Below are 17,893 nucleotides of genomic sequence, written 5' to 3' on the forward strand. Positions count from 1 at the left end.
CAGCCCTCCTGCTGCTTAGCCTTCTCAAGAAGAGGAAGGCAGAACAAAGGATTTCCTTTGGGAGAGGGAGGTAACACCCTCTAGCTTTGGAAATAGTTGTTACATGGCTTGGGAAGGGTACCCTCCCCAAGCCACCGGTATGCTTTGAAGGGCACATTTGGTGCCTTCCTTGCATAAACTGGTTTGCACCAGTCCAGGAACCCCAACAGTCCATGCGCTGCCACAAAACTGGACGATGGAATGGGGATTGACCACTCCGGTGTCCATCCCCACCCCAGGGGTGGTGCCCAGAGCTCCTTCAGGTTGCCACTTGATTCTGCCATCTTGAAACCAAGGTGGGCAGAGGCCCATGGGAGCATCTGAGTGGCCAGGTCAGGCAGGTGACATCACAGCCCCCTCCTGATAGCTGGTCACCAGGCTAGGTGACCGATCCGCCTTCCTGGGCTATTTACGGTCTCCTTCTTGGGTGGGTCTTCAGATTCGATGTGCAAGATTCCAGCAGGACTCCTCTGCATTGTTTACTACATCTTCTGGCCTCTGGGACTGCAACTGGACTCTCCAGAAACTGACAATCTGCAACTCCAGCGACCACTCTGCATAGCAACATTGTTTCACCGGCTCCTTCAAGCAATTGCAACATTTCCCTGGCTGTGCATCCTCTGAGGGCAATGAGTCTTCAGCATGCACAAGAAGGAATCTCCCTTGGAGTGAGGGAGTCACTCCCCTGCATCCACAGGCACCAACTGCAATGATGTCCGGCTGCGTGGATCTTCTCTTCTGCAAAACTGTGTGGCGCCTGCAACACAGGTGGTGGTCTGGAGTGATCCGCTCAGTCCTCTCTACTAGCTGTCCAACTTGGGAGGTGGTGAGCCCTTGCCTCTCCTTGCAGGACAGTCTCCCTGTGCATGGTGACTCTTGCAGATACCAAGATTTGTTTGTTCCTCCTCCAAGGGATCTTCAGGCACTGTGCATCCCTGGGCCTCCAGCACTCTTCCCTGCAAACCACAGTCTCCTACTTGCTGCTCCAGCAATGCGGGACTCCACTCCAGGTGTGCTGAGTGGGCCTCACAGTGACTCCTGTGCCTGCTGCCTGAGAGCTGTTTGTGGGCTGCCTCCTCATCTTCCTACTCTCCTGACTGATGAGGGTCACCTGGGACTCCCCTCCTTCGGTTGAGTCTCCCTGGACCTTGCATGTCTCGGGCAGCTCTGCAAATCTTCACCTGCGACCTTTGCTTTTGCCAAGGCTTGTTGGTGGTTTTCCAACACCACTGACTGACTTCAACTCTTCTAACGTTGTGGGACATCGCCTGCATTACTTCTGGAGCTCTTCTTCTGCTCCGGTGCTGCACAGTTGACACTTCATCTTCACCATCGACCTGGTCCTGCATCTCCAGAAGGGTGGGTGGTGGTTCCTGCCCCAACCAGACACTCCAACTCGACCTGGGCTTTGTCCCTGTCTTTTGCAGGTCAGGATCCACCTTTAGTGTCTTTTAGTCTTGCACAGACCTTTTCCTAAGTTTACCTGTGGGTTTGGAGGAAAAACAGGTATACCTCTTCTCTCCCGGTCGCTGGGGGGCACACTGCTACTTACCTTTTGGGGGTTCCTAGTTCCTCTAGCTCCCCTCTACAGATTCCACTTCCTTGGGTGGGGGACTACCTTTTGCATTCCACTTACTTAGGATATGGCTTGGTCCCCCCTAGGGCCCTCACTATTTTCTATTGTTTCACTGTTTGATATTGCTTTCTATGCGGATCACTGACTTCTAATGTGCCTATATTAGTGTTTATATCTAGCTCCCAGTGGAATATTGCCTATATAGTATTTTAGTATTTGTGTTACCATAATAAAGTACCTTTATTTTTGTAACACTGTGTGGTTCTTTCATGTGTTTAAGTGCTGTGTGACTGTAGTGGTATTACATACGATTTGCAGGTCTCTTAGGTAAGTCTTGGCTGCTCATCCACAGCTACCTCTAGAGAGCCCTGGCTTTCATAGACACTGTCTACACTTCACTAATAGGGGATACCTGGACCAGGTATAAGATAACGCAATAGGTGCTCAACGCACACCAGGCCAGCTTCCTACATACTCTAACTCCAAACTCCTCACATTTGCATACTACTCCTGTCCAAGATTGCAACCATAAAGCTTTTCTTCAATCAGTGCCCCCACACACCGAAGAGCCACCTCTGCGCACGGATGTTAGTTTCTTACCTCTTTCCTTGCCACGCCACCAGACAGGGTGTGTGAACAGTTGTTGGGAAAAAGAGACCACTCCACTGAACAGAGTGGCGGGAAGGTGATAAGGAACCTGTAGTTAAAGTATCCCCGGAAAGAGCATCAGTAACTTGTTCTTCTGATGGATAAAGCTAACTGCAAAGCAATACCTACGCAGGTGGAGGATCTGTGGGCTCAAGACCAAAAAATTATGCAGAACTCAGTGGACAAAATGGCCTTTCTGCCGGATTGGGCCGTCACTGCAGTAGTGCTTTGTAAACGTGTACACCGACGCTCATGTCGCAGTCTGGCAGACAACATAGGAAGGCACTCCACGTGCCAACACAGAGGTAGCAGCTTTAGCCCTATTGGACCTAAAGTCCTTATGGCCTTTTGGCCAGTGTGTAGCAGATATTAATGCTGCACACTATCCACCTTGACAGGGTCCTCTTCTGCACAGCCTTCCCTTTCCTCTCTCCAGAGAAACCCAACCCCTCCCCCCCAAAAATAGTTAATACACCCCTCAATGGTCCTTGGTACGAGCAATGTAAGAGCTAGAGCCCTTTTGGGATCCATCGGATGGACCCTCTCCTCTTTCAAATGTTGAAGAGGAACAAATACCACCAGCAAAATGATGGATTGCTCAACATGGAAGGGAGTGACAACATTTGGCAAGAATGCCGTTCTCGCCCCCAGCACCAACTTGTCCAAGAAAAAGATTGTGTAGTACAGGTGAATGGAAAATGCCTGAAGTTCACTCAGGGGATGAACTGATGTAATTGCACGGAAGAAGACACTCACGTCAGGAGAGAAAGTGAGCAGCTATATGTTAGCTCAAAGGCATACACATAAGAAATGTCAAGGGCTAGAAAAGGTCACACTCTGAAATCACAAACGGTTTGGGAGGAAACGTGTGTCAAACTCTAGAAAAGTGGATTTTAATTTAGGGCTGACAAGTGGGCACCTCAAAGAATAAGGCCATCACCTACTAAATGTCACACAAATTAAATAAAATAAACCAGGGGCGTGGAATTTAATAAAATGTCTACTTGCCCATGAGACAGGTTGCTTCTTAAATCTACTTGTCCTGTAAAACAAATCTACTTATCCCTTTGGGGCCATGCAGTGCGGCGACAAATCCATTATGTAACACCTCCGATAATAGCCTGTCTGATTATGCCAGGGCTAATACTATAGTAGGGCTTGAATACCAGCAATTTCAAGCCCTACTGTAGCAATTTCCTTATTTTGCTACCGTTCCACAGATCTACATACTGGGGCTGGAGGAATCAGTAAGCAATAGTTTCAGGGCTGGAATGCTTCTGAGTCTGTGAAAACCTACTAACTCGCAGGCGTAAAGAATTTTCAACAGCTCTTCTCTAATCTTTTCCCATATTATGAAAGGCGGGAAATTTACCTCTGACAAGGACAGAAGTAGATGTTTTTCCTGGGTTGGGAAAAAAGTGTTTGGAGAAAAAGTTAACTTGCAAACGCTCATTAGATTTTCACATAAGCAAATGTGCACATGCATATATGCTTGTGCTAAAATACAGTTAAATATTTTTTTGAAGTATGATTTTCTGGTCTACTTGTGTAAATTCTTGTACATTCACAAAATCCATTAATTCAAAGACGTATAGCTTGTATACACTTTTTTGTGACTTTCTTCACGAAATGGCCCCCTAATTAGATAAGGCGTTAACCAAGGCAAATTGTTTTTATAAAAATTATATTTCTCTCTATCGGCTGGCTTTACTGTGAGTGATAGCTTTCTGCTCTTCCACAGGAACCATATTGGTGAGTAAAGTAGTTTTGTTCAGTGCCAGGTACTACTTTGAGAATGTGTGGTTTTTGAGACCAAAAACCTTTTTTGCTTTTTGCCAATGTTTGTTACAATGGTTTAGGCCTGGCAGCTTCCACAACAATAAAGTGTTACAAAAAACAATGTCAAAACAAGACCCACAGTGACAAAACCAAAAGAGTGACAAAACCAAAAGACTGACAACCAATGTCGGATCGGTTGGCTTTGCCAGTGCTTGTTTATTTTCATGTTTCCCACAACCTTGTTGAAAATGTTTACAATGATTTTCCGTTATGAATATTTTCTGGAAATACCAGGATGCATCAACACATATTACTTAATGATGCTTCAAAAAAATAGTACCTAATATTTCACAGTAATTTGGCAAAACGTTTTTCTGTACTTCCATTTTTTAGTCGAAATTTTATTTTGAAAGCAAATAATCATCTATCTTACTTAAAAGATTCTGCAAACATTTGCATCTAATCAGAGAGAATACTGGGAGCATTATGTGTAGCCACTTTATTTTACTGGAACCACTGTCAGTAGTGTAGGGTGACCTTACGTTTATTTAGAGCATTCACCCTAGTAATAAAGGCTTTGAGTTAATAAGCCATAAATGCAAGTAAGAAGATTATTAACATATGGACACAAATATCTCAACTGCAGACAGTTCCCTTCCTTGTAAACTGGCAGGCAAAGGGCTTGTGCTGCAGGGGGGTGCGGCCTACTTGTCCCAAGGACAAAAACAGGATAAAGTGATGTCCTTGACCCCAAACAATGTGTCCCAGGTGTCGGGCTATAGGAATTCCACACACCCTGATAAACCCATGCCCAGTTCTTGGCAACAAGACACAAGGCAAGCAGGATTAAATAAAAGGCTATGTGTTAAGTTTTTAAGCAGTTAACAGTGGAATAAGTCAGACAAAACACAGTAAATTTCCACAACCAATTTTAAAATAAAGAGATTTATTTTTTTAGGAGTAAAATAAGAACAAAAAAACAAAAATCCAATAAGGGAAACCAGAGAGATACATTTTTAACCAGTTCAGTGAAAATAATGCCAAAAAGAACACAATACCAATGATAATCTATGGAAGAGTTAAACTGTGACTTGGGTACGATTTAAGACCAGCTGTGATATAGCCATGATCAAATACAATAAGTGGATTGGCCCCAGTTAATATCTTAGTCATAAAGCTCAAAAAAGCATTGAAAAAGTCCCAACGCAGAAAGGGACTTTGTAACTTGATTATTATTTATTTTTTGGGGGAGAAAAATCCTCCTGAGCAGGCTGCTGCTGCTGCATTGTAGCCGCCACTGTGGAACCGGAGGCAGGATATTTTAAGCAGACTGGTCCATCTGGAATTCTAGAACTCTGGCGATTCTTTGTTGAGGGGCAACCCTCCCCACTTTTGAAGCAGTTTCTGTTTGCTCTACTGCAAGCAATCCCACAGTGCCCCTCACTCTTAAAATCCAAGATGCCTTTGTGTCCAATCAGAGGTGTCACACCAGGATAAAGGGCAGCCCGCTTCTATGGTCACTCAAAACCAGTTCTGAGAAGTGGCTCTCTTCTAATTTGGTAAGGAAATCCAGACCACTAGGCGCCATCTGTGATAGGTGGCCACCTGCCTAATAATAGGCAGGCAAGAGCATGGCTTCAACCAAGTGGCCAACAAAGTATCAGAAAGGGCATCATTAAGGGGAAGCAAGGGCTCAGGAGTTTGCAGGCAGGACATTTGTTTTCCTCTCAACTAAGGGTAACTGTAATTCTAGTGCCTAAGTTGCCCTCTGGAGTACCACCGGAAACAAGGCATTCTATTAGGTTGGTGTCCTAAACAGTGAGTCAAGCTTTGTCTGAGGCAAGGAATTAAGCTTACTGGCATAAATCAATGTATTAGGCATCATCAGTGTAGTGAGGGGGGGAAGCCAGCCCCATTCTATGATGTCCTCTGCTATGGCTTTAGATCAGTCAGAACCTAAAAGATAATATAGTCTCTGCTAATAGGAACAACTTGGCAGAGGTACTGGGATGGCCAAGCATGGCATAGCCCATCACTGGAGGTCAAGCCCCCTCCCCTTCCTTAACTGAGTGTGTTTATGGAATGAACAGATGTGCTCAGGTGGAATAAGAAGACTACAGGAGGAGTGGATGATCGCAGAAACACAGGAGGATCTCTGGACCAAGATTCAACTGTTTAACTGGGAAGACATTAGGTTAGGGGAGGAAGGTGGCCAACAATATGTGATATGAGTATATTCGATATATTCTACTGTTTAATGTGTATGCCTGTATCTGCCATGTTTATATGTTAATTAGAAAATCTTTTAAAAGATATGGGGAAAAAATTGTGGAACTTTTTGATACCAGTAAGAAACCTATATTCTTTCGGACTACTAGGCAAAGAAACAAGGACCCAAGCAATACTGGTTTGTATACACAAGAACTCTAGAGCGAGTCAGACTCGACCTCATTCGGAAATAATTTGCTTGTGGACTATCGCTCTGCCTGTATGATTTGGAAAAGTAAGTGAGATAAAGTCCAGAGTGCTCCTGAATTAATGTAATAAACCTATCAAGGTTGAATAGGTGATCTTGTACCAGAGGACCCCAAGTCATTCTGTGTGTGCGTTCTCATCAAGAGGTATTTCTCAGGTGCATGTGCATATGTAGTTACACATCCTGAACTTCCTGTTAATGACCCCAGAATAGGGACAATATACGTAACAGAACCCATGCTTGATGACGAAACGGGTATCAGAATTGGTTCAAATACCTATGACCTAAATGTAAGACAAACTACCACTGCACTGGACCCAAATTGCTGTCTTAGTGCCAATGACATCACCCTGATTCACACACAATCAGGAATGCACCACATGAATATTTCACAAATGAGAAAAGTAGGCCCACTGCACCATATACACTGCCTGAAGCCACTCAAATACCATATGCAGAAAAGGAATGCATTTTTGTGATCAATCAAAGAAAGACCAAGCAAAAAACCCTTGCAGGGAGAAATGACTTAAAAAAACAAAGGTGGGGAATCAAAAGATGCTGTTCCTTCCATCCTGCATATAGGCAGAAAGACACAAAGGTTAGGATAGTTGGTGATGCACAGGTATGGGACAAGGAATGGTGGTGCTCAGCCTTAAGCAGCCCCCTGCCCCCCCCCTCCCCCCCAAATACCCAGTGGCTTGTCTGCTGTGTTCCTAACAACTTTGGAAGTACAGAGAGCAAGAATGCTGAGTACGGATAAATAAGATCTCAGCCACCATCTCCCGTTCTTTTGCTATATGTCCCTTACATAACAATTATATACCATTTTTTTTTTTTTTTTTTTTTTAAAGGAGCCTTCCATGCACATGAATGCGATTTCACATTATCTGTTTTGACAATAAGTTACAAGGTCAAAGTTTAAGAACAAATTATGTCAAGGCCCGTTTACTTACATCTACAATCATGCGGACGGTAGGCAGAGTAGCTGTGAGGTTTTGTACATGGGGCGGTCGTACTGTTACGGGGATGCATCCTGCATACAGACAGCCATAAAACGCAGCAATCAACTCAATTCCTGCAAGGAAAACAAAACATTGCATTTTAAACCACGCAAATAACCAAGAGCCTCTGCTGAAAGAAGCAAGGTCAATGCTTTAGAGGATACTGTAACATGCGCTTGTGGGAGGCACAGTTCAAGTAATTTAAGGTTCAATTAGATACATTTATAGAATCACTGGCTAATCACTAAAAAGCTTGCAGATCTGGATGCCAATTCCCACAATTGTGTGAGGGGACTTGTACAAATTAATAGAGTTATCCAATGAGAGACCAAAGGAAGGTCATATTAGCTGGATTCTAAGCCTTACAAATTGTAATACATCTCACAGATTGGTGTGTTGTAATATATAAAAGTAACACTATTGTATGTATAGTGTTTAGGTCACATTAGTACCTTTCTTAATTATACCTTCATCCTTTTTGTAATAACGTTTAATGACAGATTTGCATATTGATTGGCCCTCTCCTGGGCAAGCTGTAAACCACTGGCAATTTTCTTCTCTGACCCTACAATTAACAATTCATTCATATGTTTGCATAGATACCACATGGAAATGAAGCAATATAATAAAATGGGGAGTGAGATCTTTTTCAGTGGTTGCACAGACGTTTTGTGTCACCCCTGAAATGATTGTATCCTATGATGAAGAACTCCGAAGACGTCTGAACACACAAGGCACTGATGTGAAATCAACACTTTATTGAAGTAATTCAACTCCCAACTCATGCAGATAAAGGGAACTAACCTGAAAAATGTAGGTTGCAGCTGTTTTTCCCCATTTATTAATAATGCTTTAATAACACAACTCAGTTAAATGACTCAAATGGGACTTTTAGCTTTACGTTTGTTACTGAAATTTAGTGTGGTTTGGCTCTTGGGATCACCATCAGTCTTAAGCTGGAATGACCTCTGAGGTGTTTCCAGAGTTATTTGTGGAGACACATGGTTAAAGATAGAACAATGATCTCTGTCAACAAAGCCTGAATTCTTAACCAACCCTCATAGCACATGCAGCTTGGAGTTACTCACCAGGAGGGTATAGAAGCACTACATTATCACCAGCATTTAGGTGTCCCTTTTCACACAAGGTCGCCGCTATCCTTTCAGCTCGTTTGTGCAGCTGCATACAGGTGGCTGTGCACACAGCAGTTCCCTGCGAAGAACACAGTTTATTAAGAGACGCAACAAATCCATGCAGGGCCACAAGGTCTGCCCCCACTGGCAGGCAAACATTATTACTGTACACTAAATTCAAAGCAAAATAAATCTTTACTATGTTGTGTGACAAAATGCCTACTTACTAAACACTTTAAAGCATGCTGCACTGCAGTTTCTGAACTGCTCTCATACAAGTAGCTATCTTCGTCAGTTAAAATATGCCCACCTCACCTTTATTACCTTGCCTTTGTAACATTTCATGATGTTAGACTAAGTCCTCCACCTGAAATACTATCCATTATTTGGTAATCATATGTACATTGTGTGACTGGTTCTCCTCTCATCTTTAAATATCTTCTTTTTTCTTCTTTTTCAGTGTGCGTGCTTCCATCTTCATGGTAACTGTTATTTCTACCATATGTCTCCAGTCTTGGTCACCTTTTCCCCCTCTACACCAGTCCTCTCCTTCAGCCTGACCTAAGCACATGGCATACAAAAACTCTTCTCCTTGTCACCCAACCTTCCATGAAGAAACCATTTCATGGCCATCACCTATTAGATGGCCCTTCACTTCCTCGCGTTACTCAATGAAAGCACAAATGGTCTGCTTTTAGGCACCTTATAATTCTACGCCTTGCCAGCCTTGTACTGTAGTCCCAATCAACTCTCAATAGAATTACCAATTTAGCTACCCACACACGTTTTACCATTCCCAGACCCAACTTCTGCTGCTCGCTAGAAAGTGAACTGTCTGATCACTCTCTGATCCCCTAACCACAGTTATAAAGTCTGTTAAGATCTCAACCCCCCCGTCTCTCCCAGAGCCTCTTGAAGTCAGTCCTAACATAACTGCTGTGCGATTCAGAACTTAACTAGCTTATTAATCCCAAGCCTCCACATGTCTCAATGAAAACCACAGACATCTCTTCTCTTGGAAACTCACCTCACCATGCTTCCAAGATAATATTTTTTACTGGAATAAAAGTCTGTTCTCTGACTTTTCGTTTTGACGTACAGAATCTGTATCAATTAACCATCCTGCAGAAAATTCGAATTCCCCCATACCACTGTTTTGCAGCTTTATATAATCTTGTACATATAAATTCAGAAATATGCAATACTATTGAAAAGTTACTTTCTTTATCAACTCCATTCACTATTAGTAATTTTGCACATATTAGTTCATAAGCAACAAAACAAATGCCTTAATATCACGATGTGGTTCACTGGATATGTTCATTGATGGAGCACAATTTCACCCTAAGGTGTCTTGAAGAATGCAGAAGTCAAACAAGGGTGAATTACGGGAGATGAATAGAACACTCACAAAACTGGGGAGACATCAAAAACTATCAGAGCAAAGCCCTGAGAAACTGAAAAGATTTACAAATGATATTTAGCTCCAGAGGAACAGGGCTCTGAGCTGGGCACAAACTGGAGCGCTCTTCCTCTGGGTCCACTGTGGCTGAGCACCAGAGTGGACACGTCTGGAACAGTGGAGCTTTAAACAAAACAGTGCCCCAGATCTTGGAGGATTCCACTGACATAAATGTACATTAAATATCAAAGACAAATAGGGCTTTTTGTAAAGAAGGACCAATGGACAAAGCTTGTGATCTTGAATATAATGCACTCTCTTCAGAAGTCATTGGAAGGCTGAAGTAACATGGTTACATTTGAAAAGACCGCAAAGAACCCTAATGGCCAGATCTGAAGTTTGTTAATCAGTAAGTCAAGAGGCATTTCTAGTGTCTGGGTGCAAGACCATGCATGCACCCAAGACAATAAAATGCTTGCAGGCAGGTAGAAAAGAAAGATCTTCTGCAGCATAATTAGCTGTAGGAATCCAGTTGAGTAGATCGTTTGCAAATGGGTGTTGATGCACAGCTCTTGGTCATATAAAATACCCAGATTTTCTGTATTGGAGCTGAAATCTAGTTAGTCTGGCCACAGCCTCAACAACTAATAGGATTCTTCCTCCCCGATGAGCAAGATCTCAGGCTTCTCTCCATTCACTTTAAGGTTATTTGACATTGTCTTTAAAACACAGACAGGCATTCCTCTGGGTTAATGGTGGAATTAGTTGAATGTTGCAAAACAGGCTCTAGGTTTGTGCAAGGCAAAAGTAACAAACACGTGTCCTTTGTTAAAAAAAGTACAATAAACCACATATAACTGTGCATTTTTTATGCTGATTACAGTACCTTTGCATTCAGAAGAACAAACAGAATGTGATCAGGGGTGGATTGAGCTCTCCAGATCAGAACTTCTGCCAAAAATTGGTGCTGTAACCATAAACACAAAAACAGTCAAAATGCTGCAAAATGACAGGTTAGTGGCAAGGCTGTCACAATTCAATTTAAAACATGGTCTAATAAAAAGTCAGTGTACCTTTTTCACCAAATCGTTTTCTTCTATTTGCCCTAGATCTCGGCCTGCAGCTTGAGCAATCCGTTTGCCAGCAACAAGATTTCCAACCATCACTGAGGCTGGACCAACACCTGTGAAAGATAACCATTTCTAGTAACAACCTTAAAAATTAGAGATAAAGAGATCCAAGCCTAGGGGAAGCTCATTCCACATACTATTACTGGAACAGTTCGATTCAATATACTTTTCTTAAATTTAGTGGACACTATCTCCCAATAGCTCTCTAACTACACCAACAATTTCAAGTGCAAACACTGCTTCACATACTAATGAACATACAAGGACAAGAATTCGTTTTTAACCCCGTTTGAACACATTTATAAATTCACTACTAGGAAAAAAAATCGTGTATTTGTGCATGGCTTTACATGTTTTCGTGCTACTTGCAAGAATCCATCTAAGCAGAATTACTTCTTTAGTGAAACAACAAAGATTAAGCCCAGGGCTTACCTGGTTGCTTCTGCCTGGGTTTTGGCAGATTGGTAACACATGTATGAGGACACATTAGAATGTTACATGGGTGCAACGTTCCCTCCAGGAAGCGCTGTTTGGTCTGGGATAGGTGGATTCCTCCAAGTGGAGTCTTTGGCAAAGTGTTGGCTGGAACGAGAGCCAGGCAGTATATCCCTACTTGGTGAATGCTGTCAATGGCCTGGACAGATGAAGAAAAAGACCAAGAATTTCTCTTAACTATCACCTCAATATGTAGAATGTAAGAATCCTTCTCACAAACTATTTAATGACAGGTTTATGATTTAATCCTTTAGATGTTTATCTACATGCAGTGCTAGAGACTGGTCCTCTGTCATAAATTGCCTTCTGTATGGAAAACAAGAAATTAGGAATCATTTTATGTAGTATGAATTGACTCATATTAATGCTTGTATTTTTGCCAAACAGGTCTTGTGGGGCACAACTAATTGTTTCATTTTGGCAAAAAAAAATGCTTATGCCTTGCTATTAAAAGGGACTGTTACTGTCTAGAAGGGGGGCTGCCATATGCTGAGTGGGCCCTTTACAAGCATTTAATAAGATGTTTGGTTGTGTTCGGATTATTTACGGCAACACAACAAGATGATGGACGGAGTGCGTTGGACTATTTATCCCTTTTATTGAGTGCACTGCAGGAGTGAACATAATTAAATTTCCTTATTTTTACCGTGATTGTTTTGTACTGTGCACTCTATCTTATTGTATCAAGTAAAAAAAAACTCACAATAAATTTAACTTTGCATTGAATTTCTTTGCAAGTCGAGTCAGCATAAAGTAACTGCAGACCATACACTTGTGGACATAGTCGGTCACACATGCCTGGATTCTTCTCGAGTCTAAGAATAACGTACTGCACTCTGTCATAGATAGGTCTCACACATGCCACATGCCCCCAAAAGTATTACTTGTAGCACTCTGCTCATCCACTGGAAAGAATCCTCTTCCGATGCGTCCGGTCGCTGTTCTGCCACTACTACAATCCTTTCATCGTAGAACACAGTCACAGAGAATACTGCGATTCTGAAGAGAGAGGAACAGAGCCAGTAATCTGGAGGAGTTAAATTGAGAGCAAATGACTGTTCCTGAAACCAAAAGCAAAACATTTCTGTACTGGTTACAAGTGAATCTTGAGAGACCGGTGCCCAAGGCAAATTATGCAACTCTACATAAAGGGAAAAGTGAAGGACAGAGCAGTACTAGCTTGTCACCCCCTGACTTCACTGCGATATTGAGAAAGAAATGGTACTTACTTGTAATCATAGTTCTGCATCATAGGCATTCCCATTGAAGTCTTAAAAGTAGTCCTGCATGCGCAGGGGGACCCTGGAACACTTCTTTTATATGTATACTCTTCCTGACGTTGGAGATAGCCACATCAACAGTCTTGTGGCACCTCCAAGTGTGTGTCAGGCCAGTTTTACTGCATTGTTCTGCAAGAATCTATAGTAATATAATTATAATTTTAAACCACATTGCCGCATTTAGTGTAGAACTGTTCCATATACTTAAAAGTCAAACCAAAAGAAAAATGAAGGGAAATGTACCTATCAGGTCAAAAGTTCACCGGCTCTCCCAGAGTACACTGTACCTAAGAGCACTAGCAGCTTCTATCACCCAACGTTGTCCTAGCAGTTTGCTTCACAGCCTCAGTTCTTTGTGACTGGGAGAATATGACGTACCACAGGAGAACATATGTACACAACATTTATACACAATTGTATTATATTGTCAACCAGGGAGGGATGTTTATTAATTCAGTGAGAATGCCTATGAAGCAGAACTAGGAATCAAGATAGTAACATTTCCTTCTGCATCGTAGGACTCTCACAGATAGTCATAAACAAAGAATTATGTAGCAACCATATACCCGCTTCAAGGTTGCCAATGTGACAAAAAAATCTATATAAAAGTAAGCCATGCTGAAAAATAAAACGTGCTTTGGGTAAACCAAATAAATATATTAACCGGAGTTGGCCGGACCACTACAGTGTAAGCTTGACAATCTTCATTCAGACAATGTTTAGTGAACCAAGCGTATAAATGCACTTCCAAGTTGCTGTCTAACATATTTTTTAAATGGGAACATTCTTGATCTGAGCAACAGATGCTGCTTTCCCTGTTCTGGAGTGTGCTATGGGTTCACTAGGTAAAGGTTATTTTGCCAACTGGTATCAACATGTATTACTGGAGGACACTACTTCTGTTCAGAGAGGACCACTATTTAAAAATAGATGACTCATCTTTCTCACAGATTTAGTTTTGTTCAAATAAAACTTACCAAGTCTCTTCCAATCCAGAGAATGAAGAGTTCTCACTTGCTGGAGGAGGAAGGGTTGGGGAAAAAAACAGGAAGAGAAAGTGATGGCATATCAAAACAATAAGGCAACTCTGGGTAGGCTCCAAAGGAGGAGGCGGGAGTTAAGAGAAAACTAGATTTAGCTTCCATGGTGAGCAGACCTTCTGATTAGGAGACAGATCTTTTTTAGCCCTTCCAAAACGTTTTGATGACTTGAAGTGTGAAAGAAGACCTTTGGTGTGGGCCTTTGTGATAAGCTGTCATAGCTGCCAGGTGCCCTTTAATCGAGAAAAGTTGAAGTTTGAAAAGGGTGATAGATAACGAAGGATTATACTTTCCTGGCAGGTTAAATCATGATTTTTGTCAAAGCACCAGACCACAAATCCTTTCCATTTACATCCATAAGAATTCCTGGTAAACGGTGTCTGCTTCTTTAAGAATGTTCATACAGTTAGGTGTAGATTACAGTGTCTATACTGTATCATCTCAGAAGCCATGCTGCCAACTTCAAGGACTCTACTTTTGGATGGAGAATCTTCCCTCCCATTCTGGACAATAGATGGTGGTTGCACTGAAGTCTATTGTAATATTTGAATGATAGGCGAAATAGCTCTGGAAACAACCAGTGTCTCGGCCACTCAGGAGCTATCTAGATCATGGTTGAGGGGTACAGTTTGAGCTTCACTATCACTGTGGGTATGAGTGGTATTGGAGGAAAAAGCGTACAAAAATTTGTCTTACGAAAGTGGTCACTCCATTTCACGTATGCCAATACTTTTTATGCTTCTCCACATCCCTTTAAAGAAGAGGAGCGACTCACTGTTGTTTTACCTTGATTGAACAAGAGAGTACTCGGTGAACAACCAACTGTTCGTGGGATTTGTTGGACCAAAAAGGCCATGCAGAAGTGGACCATCTCCAGATGGGCTGTACTCTGCATTAAGATCTGCTACGCACTGGCGGCCAAAATCAACCTCCTGAAGACTTGGGAGCTCATTCCACCAGAGCTATAGCTGCGACTACTGCGTTGGCATCTGGAGTTCCCATCCTAGACATCTGCCAGGCAGCATCTTGGGTATCTTTGCACACATTCACTACTGCCTGGACAGTCAGGCCTGTAGGGATAGGCAGTTTGACCATTCGATCCTGCAGGACTTCCTTGTTTGAAACTGGTCTGCAGACCCACCTTTGGGGATGCTATTGCTTGGGTATCTATTCTACAGTAAGGAATCTGCAATTAGAAGTCTCTACCAGATGAACAAGTTGCTTACCTTCGGTAACCCCTTAACTGGTAGAGACTGTATCTAGCTGCAGATTCCTTACCGACCCATTCATCCTTCCTGCTCTGCAAACAAATTTCTAGTGACAGGGCTATTACCTTTCAGAGCTCTAGTTTTCCACAACAGTGGTCAGTGTTCTCCATGGCTCAGTTTTTCTGGCGTGGAAAGTTGTGAAGAGAAACAGACGTCAGCACATCTGGGTGGGGCCTATATAGGTGTTGTGGACGTTCCTTATGGCATGCACAATGCACAACACCAAGGATACACAGAGCTGACCGACACCGCCTACCGGCGCAAAGGGGACCTCCAAGAAAAATCTTCTGGATCCAGTCTGACGTCTGGGGAAATTCTAAGGTAAGAAATCTGCAGCTAGATATGGTCTCTACGAGATAAGGCGTTACTTATTCTTGTATTCTGCCAGAGATCAGAGTCCACTGAACTCCACCTCTCCCAGATGGCTGTCCCATTGCAGAAGTGACGCATCCGTCACTACTGTGAGATCTAGTTGGTGAGAGAGAGAGAGAGAGAGGGGTCTGCCACTGGCCCCATCTCTGTTCTTTAGCCACCACTGCAGATCTTTCACAGTCCCCCCTGAGAACTGGACCATGACGTAGACACTGCCCTAATGCTGCGTCCACTAGAACTTCAGGTCTCACTGCAGCGCCTGCATATGCTAATGCACACGTTACCAGCAGGGTGCATGAGGCCATGAGTCCCAACAGCCTCAGAGTCTGCCTCACTGAAATCCAGGGTAGAGGCTGAAACACCTGTATCATTGCCTGAATATTCTGGACTCAACATACAAGTGGATAAGGCCCAAAACTGCACTGTCCCGATGAAAGGGAGCATCCAAGAGCATGTCTGGTGTGACTTCAGCATGTTTATAGTGAACCCTAGTGAATGCAGGAGGTCCACGATAGTTGGGAGGTGGAAGATGACATCGTTAGGTGAGCCCACCTTCAACAGCCAATCGTCGAGATAGGGTAGGATGGACGCCCTTGATCTCCTCAGATGAGCGGCAACCACCATCACCTTGGTGAACACCCCAGGGTGCTGGTGAGTCTAAAAGGGAACACCACAAACTAAAAGTGCTCATGGCCTATCGTGAACCTCAGGTTACACTTGCTAGTAGGCAGGACAGGAATGGGGAAATGTGTCCTGCAAGTGAAAGGCTACCATACAATCTCCTGGATCCAGGGCAAACAGGACCTGAGCTAACGTTAGCATTTTTAACTACCTCTTGAGGATGTAGTTGAGGGGCTGTAAGTCCAGGATAGGACATAGGTGTAGGAAGCTGGCTCTTTATATAGTATACTGTGCAAAGCAAAGAGTCCAGGTATTCCCTTATGAATAGAGGGACTTGCTCTAGCAATCCAAAGGTGCTCTCTTAGCGGGTAGTGTGGTTGAGTAGTCTTAGGCTTATCAGAGAGGAGTGCTAAACATTTGCTGCATGCACACAGTCAAGAAATGATACACACGACTCAATAAGGAGATCCACGTACATTTATAAAAATAACACTTATCTTTATATAATTTTAGGCGCCAAGATCATCACGATCAGTAAGTGTGTTTCGATTTATTAATTTTTACAGGTTTGAAAAATCAACACTTAGTGCAAATTCTGAAGCAGTAATGTTATCAATTGGAGGAAAGGCATATACTGCATACAGGTATTTGACAGAAACTTACAGGACCAATTGTGTCACTTCAGGAGGCACTGGGGCATCGAGATGTAGAGGTGCTTTTCAGCATTGGGTGCCCTGATGTTATCCTATGGGAAACGTTCTGGTTTGAAAGATGCTGCAAGCTGGGACTCAGGGACCTTTCAGGCTAAACAAACAAGGGGGTTTAGGTCTCATAATGCTCGGGACGTAGGGACGCCTTTGGTCCTCTTCTACTTGGGTCAGGGCAGCTGGGTGCAGAGGTGTCCTGAGGTGTTGGGTTTCTGTCACCAAAGGCAGTGCAGTAGGAAGAGTCTGCAGAAAGGGGGTCCAGTCCGGCTGAACCAACAAGTGGGCTCAGGTCTCATGAGGATCGGGGACGTGAGGACACCTTTGGTTCTCTTCTCCTTGGTCCAGGGCAGCCGGGTGCAGAGGTGTCGGATTTTTGTCACTGGATCACATACGGTAGAGGGGGGCCTGCACAAAGAAGCTGCAGGCGCGGGAAGTCCACAGCTGGGTTTTGTCTCTGGATGGTCGGGACCACTTCAACTGGGGCTAGGGAGCACGAGTACAGTGGTACTTTCTGGTGTCAAGTTTTGGAGTCCTCGCAGTTCCTTTAGGGTCCCTGCTACTTAACTGGAGATGCTGGGTCTTGGCTGAAGCCTAGCAGTCCTCCCAGGCTTTTTGAGGCACAGGCAGTTGCAGGACAAGTCGTCTTTGGTGCAAAAGTCAAGGACAGCAGGAAGGCCGGTGGGGATGGGGCCAAGTCAGCTGCTGGTTTTCTGTTCTTGCTTCTGCGACTCTTAAGGTTTTGTCATCTTCATTCCAAATTTAGGGGCATTAGGGCAGTGTAGGGTAGTAGCCAATGAGCTACTTACCCCTGGGATCACTCTGCCCCGTATATGACCACTTCCTATGGGAAAGTAGCAGGAATAATAATCATGACCCACTGGCATTGGCACCCTCTATGGCTCCTTTGGCCAAGAGAACCGTGGCTT

The 17,893-nt window shown here is 43.4% G+C and overlaps 1 protein-coding gene across 1 annotated transcript in view; it reads right to left on the reverse strand.

The window, feature by feature from the left end:
- DIP2B (disco interacting protein 2 homolog B) overlaps positions 1 to 17,893 on the reverse strand; it is a 738,038-nt gene that overhangs the window by 218,408 nt on the left and 501,737 nt on the right. Inside the window, exons 22-27 of the mRNA XM_069230866.1 lie at positions 12,564 to 12,678; positions 11,617 to 11,818; positions 11,128 to 11,237; positions 10,941 to 11,021; positions 8,608 to 8,731; positions 7,472 to 7,593 (exon numbers count right to left, since the gene is read on the reverse strand). Of these exons, the coding sequence (XP_069086967.1) occupies positions 7,472 to 7,593; positions 8,608 to 8,731; positions 10,941 to 11,021; positions 11,128 to 11,237; positions 11,617 to 11,818; positions 12,564 to 12,678 (754 nt within the window). The remainder of the gene's footprint in view (positions 1 to 7,471; positions 7,594 to 8,607; positions 8,732 to 10,940; positions 11,022 to 11,127; positions 11,238 to 11,616; positions 11,819 to 12,563; positions 12,679 to 17,893) is intronic.

Source organism: Pleurodeles waltl, chromosome 4_2 (genome assembly GCF_031143425.1).
Source record: "Pleurodeles waltl isolate 20211129_DDA chromosome 4_2, aPleWal1.hap1.20221129, whole genome shotgun sequence".
In the NCBI taxonomy this organism is placed as follows: Eukaryota; Metazoa; Chordata; class Amphibia; order Caudata; family Salamandridae; genus Pleurodeles; species Pleurodeles waltl.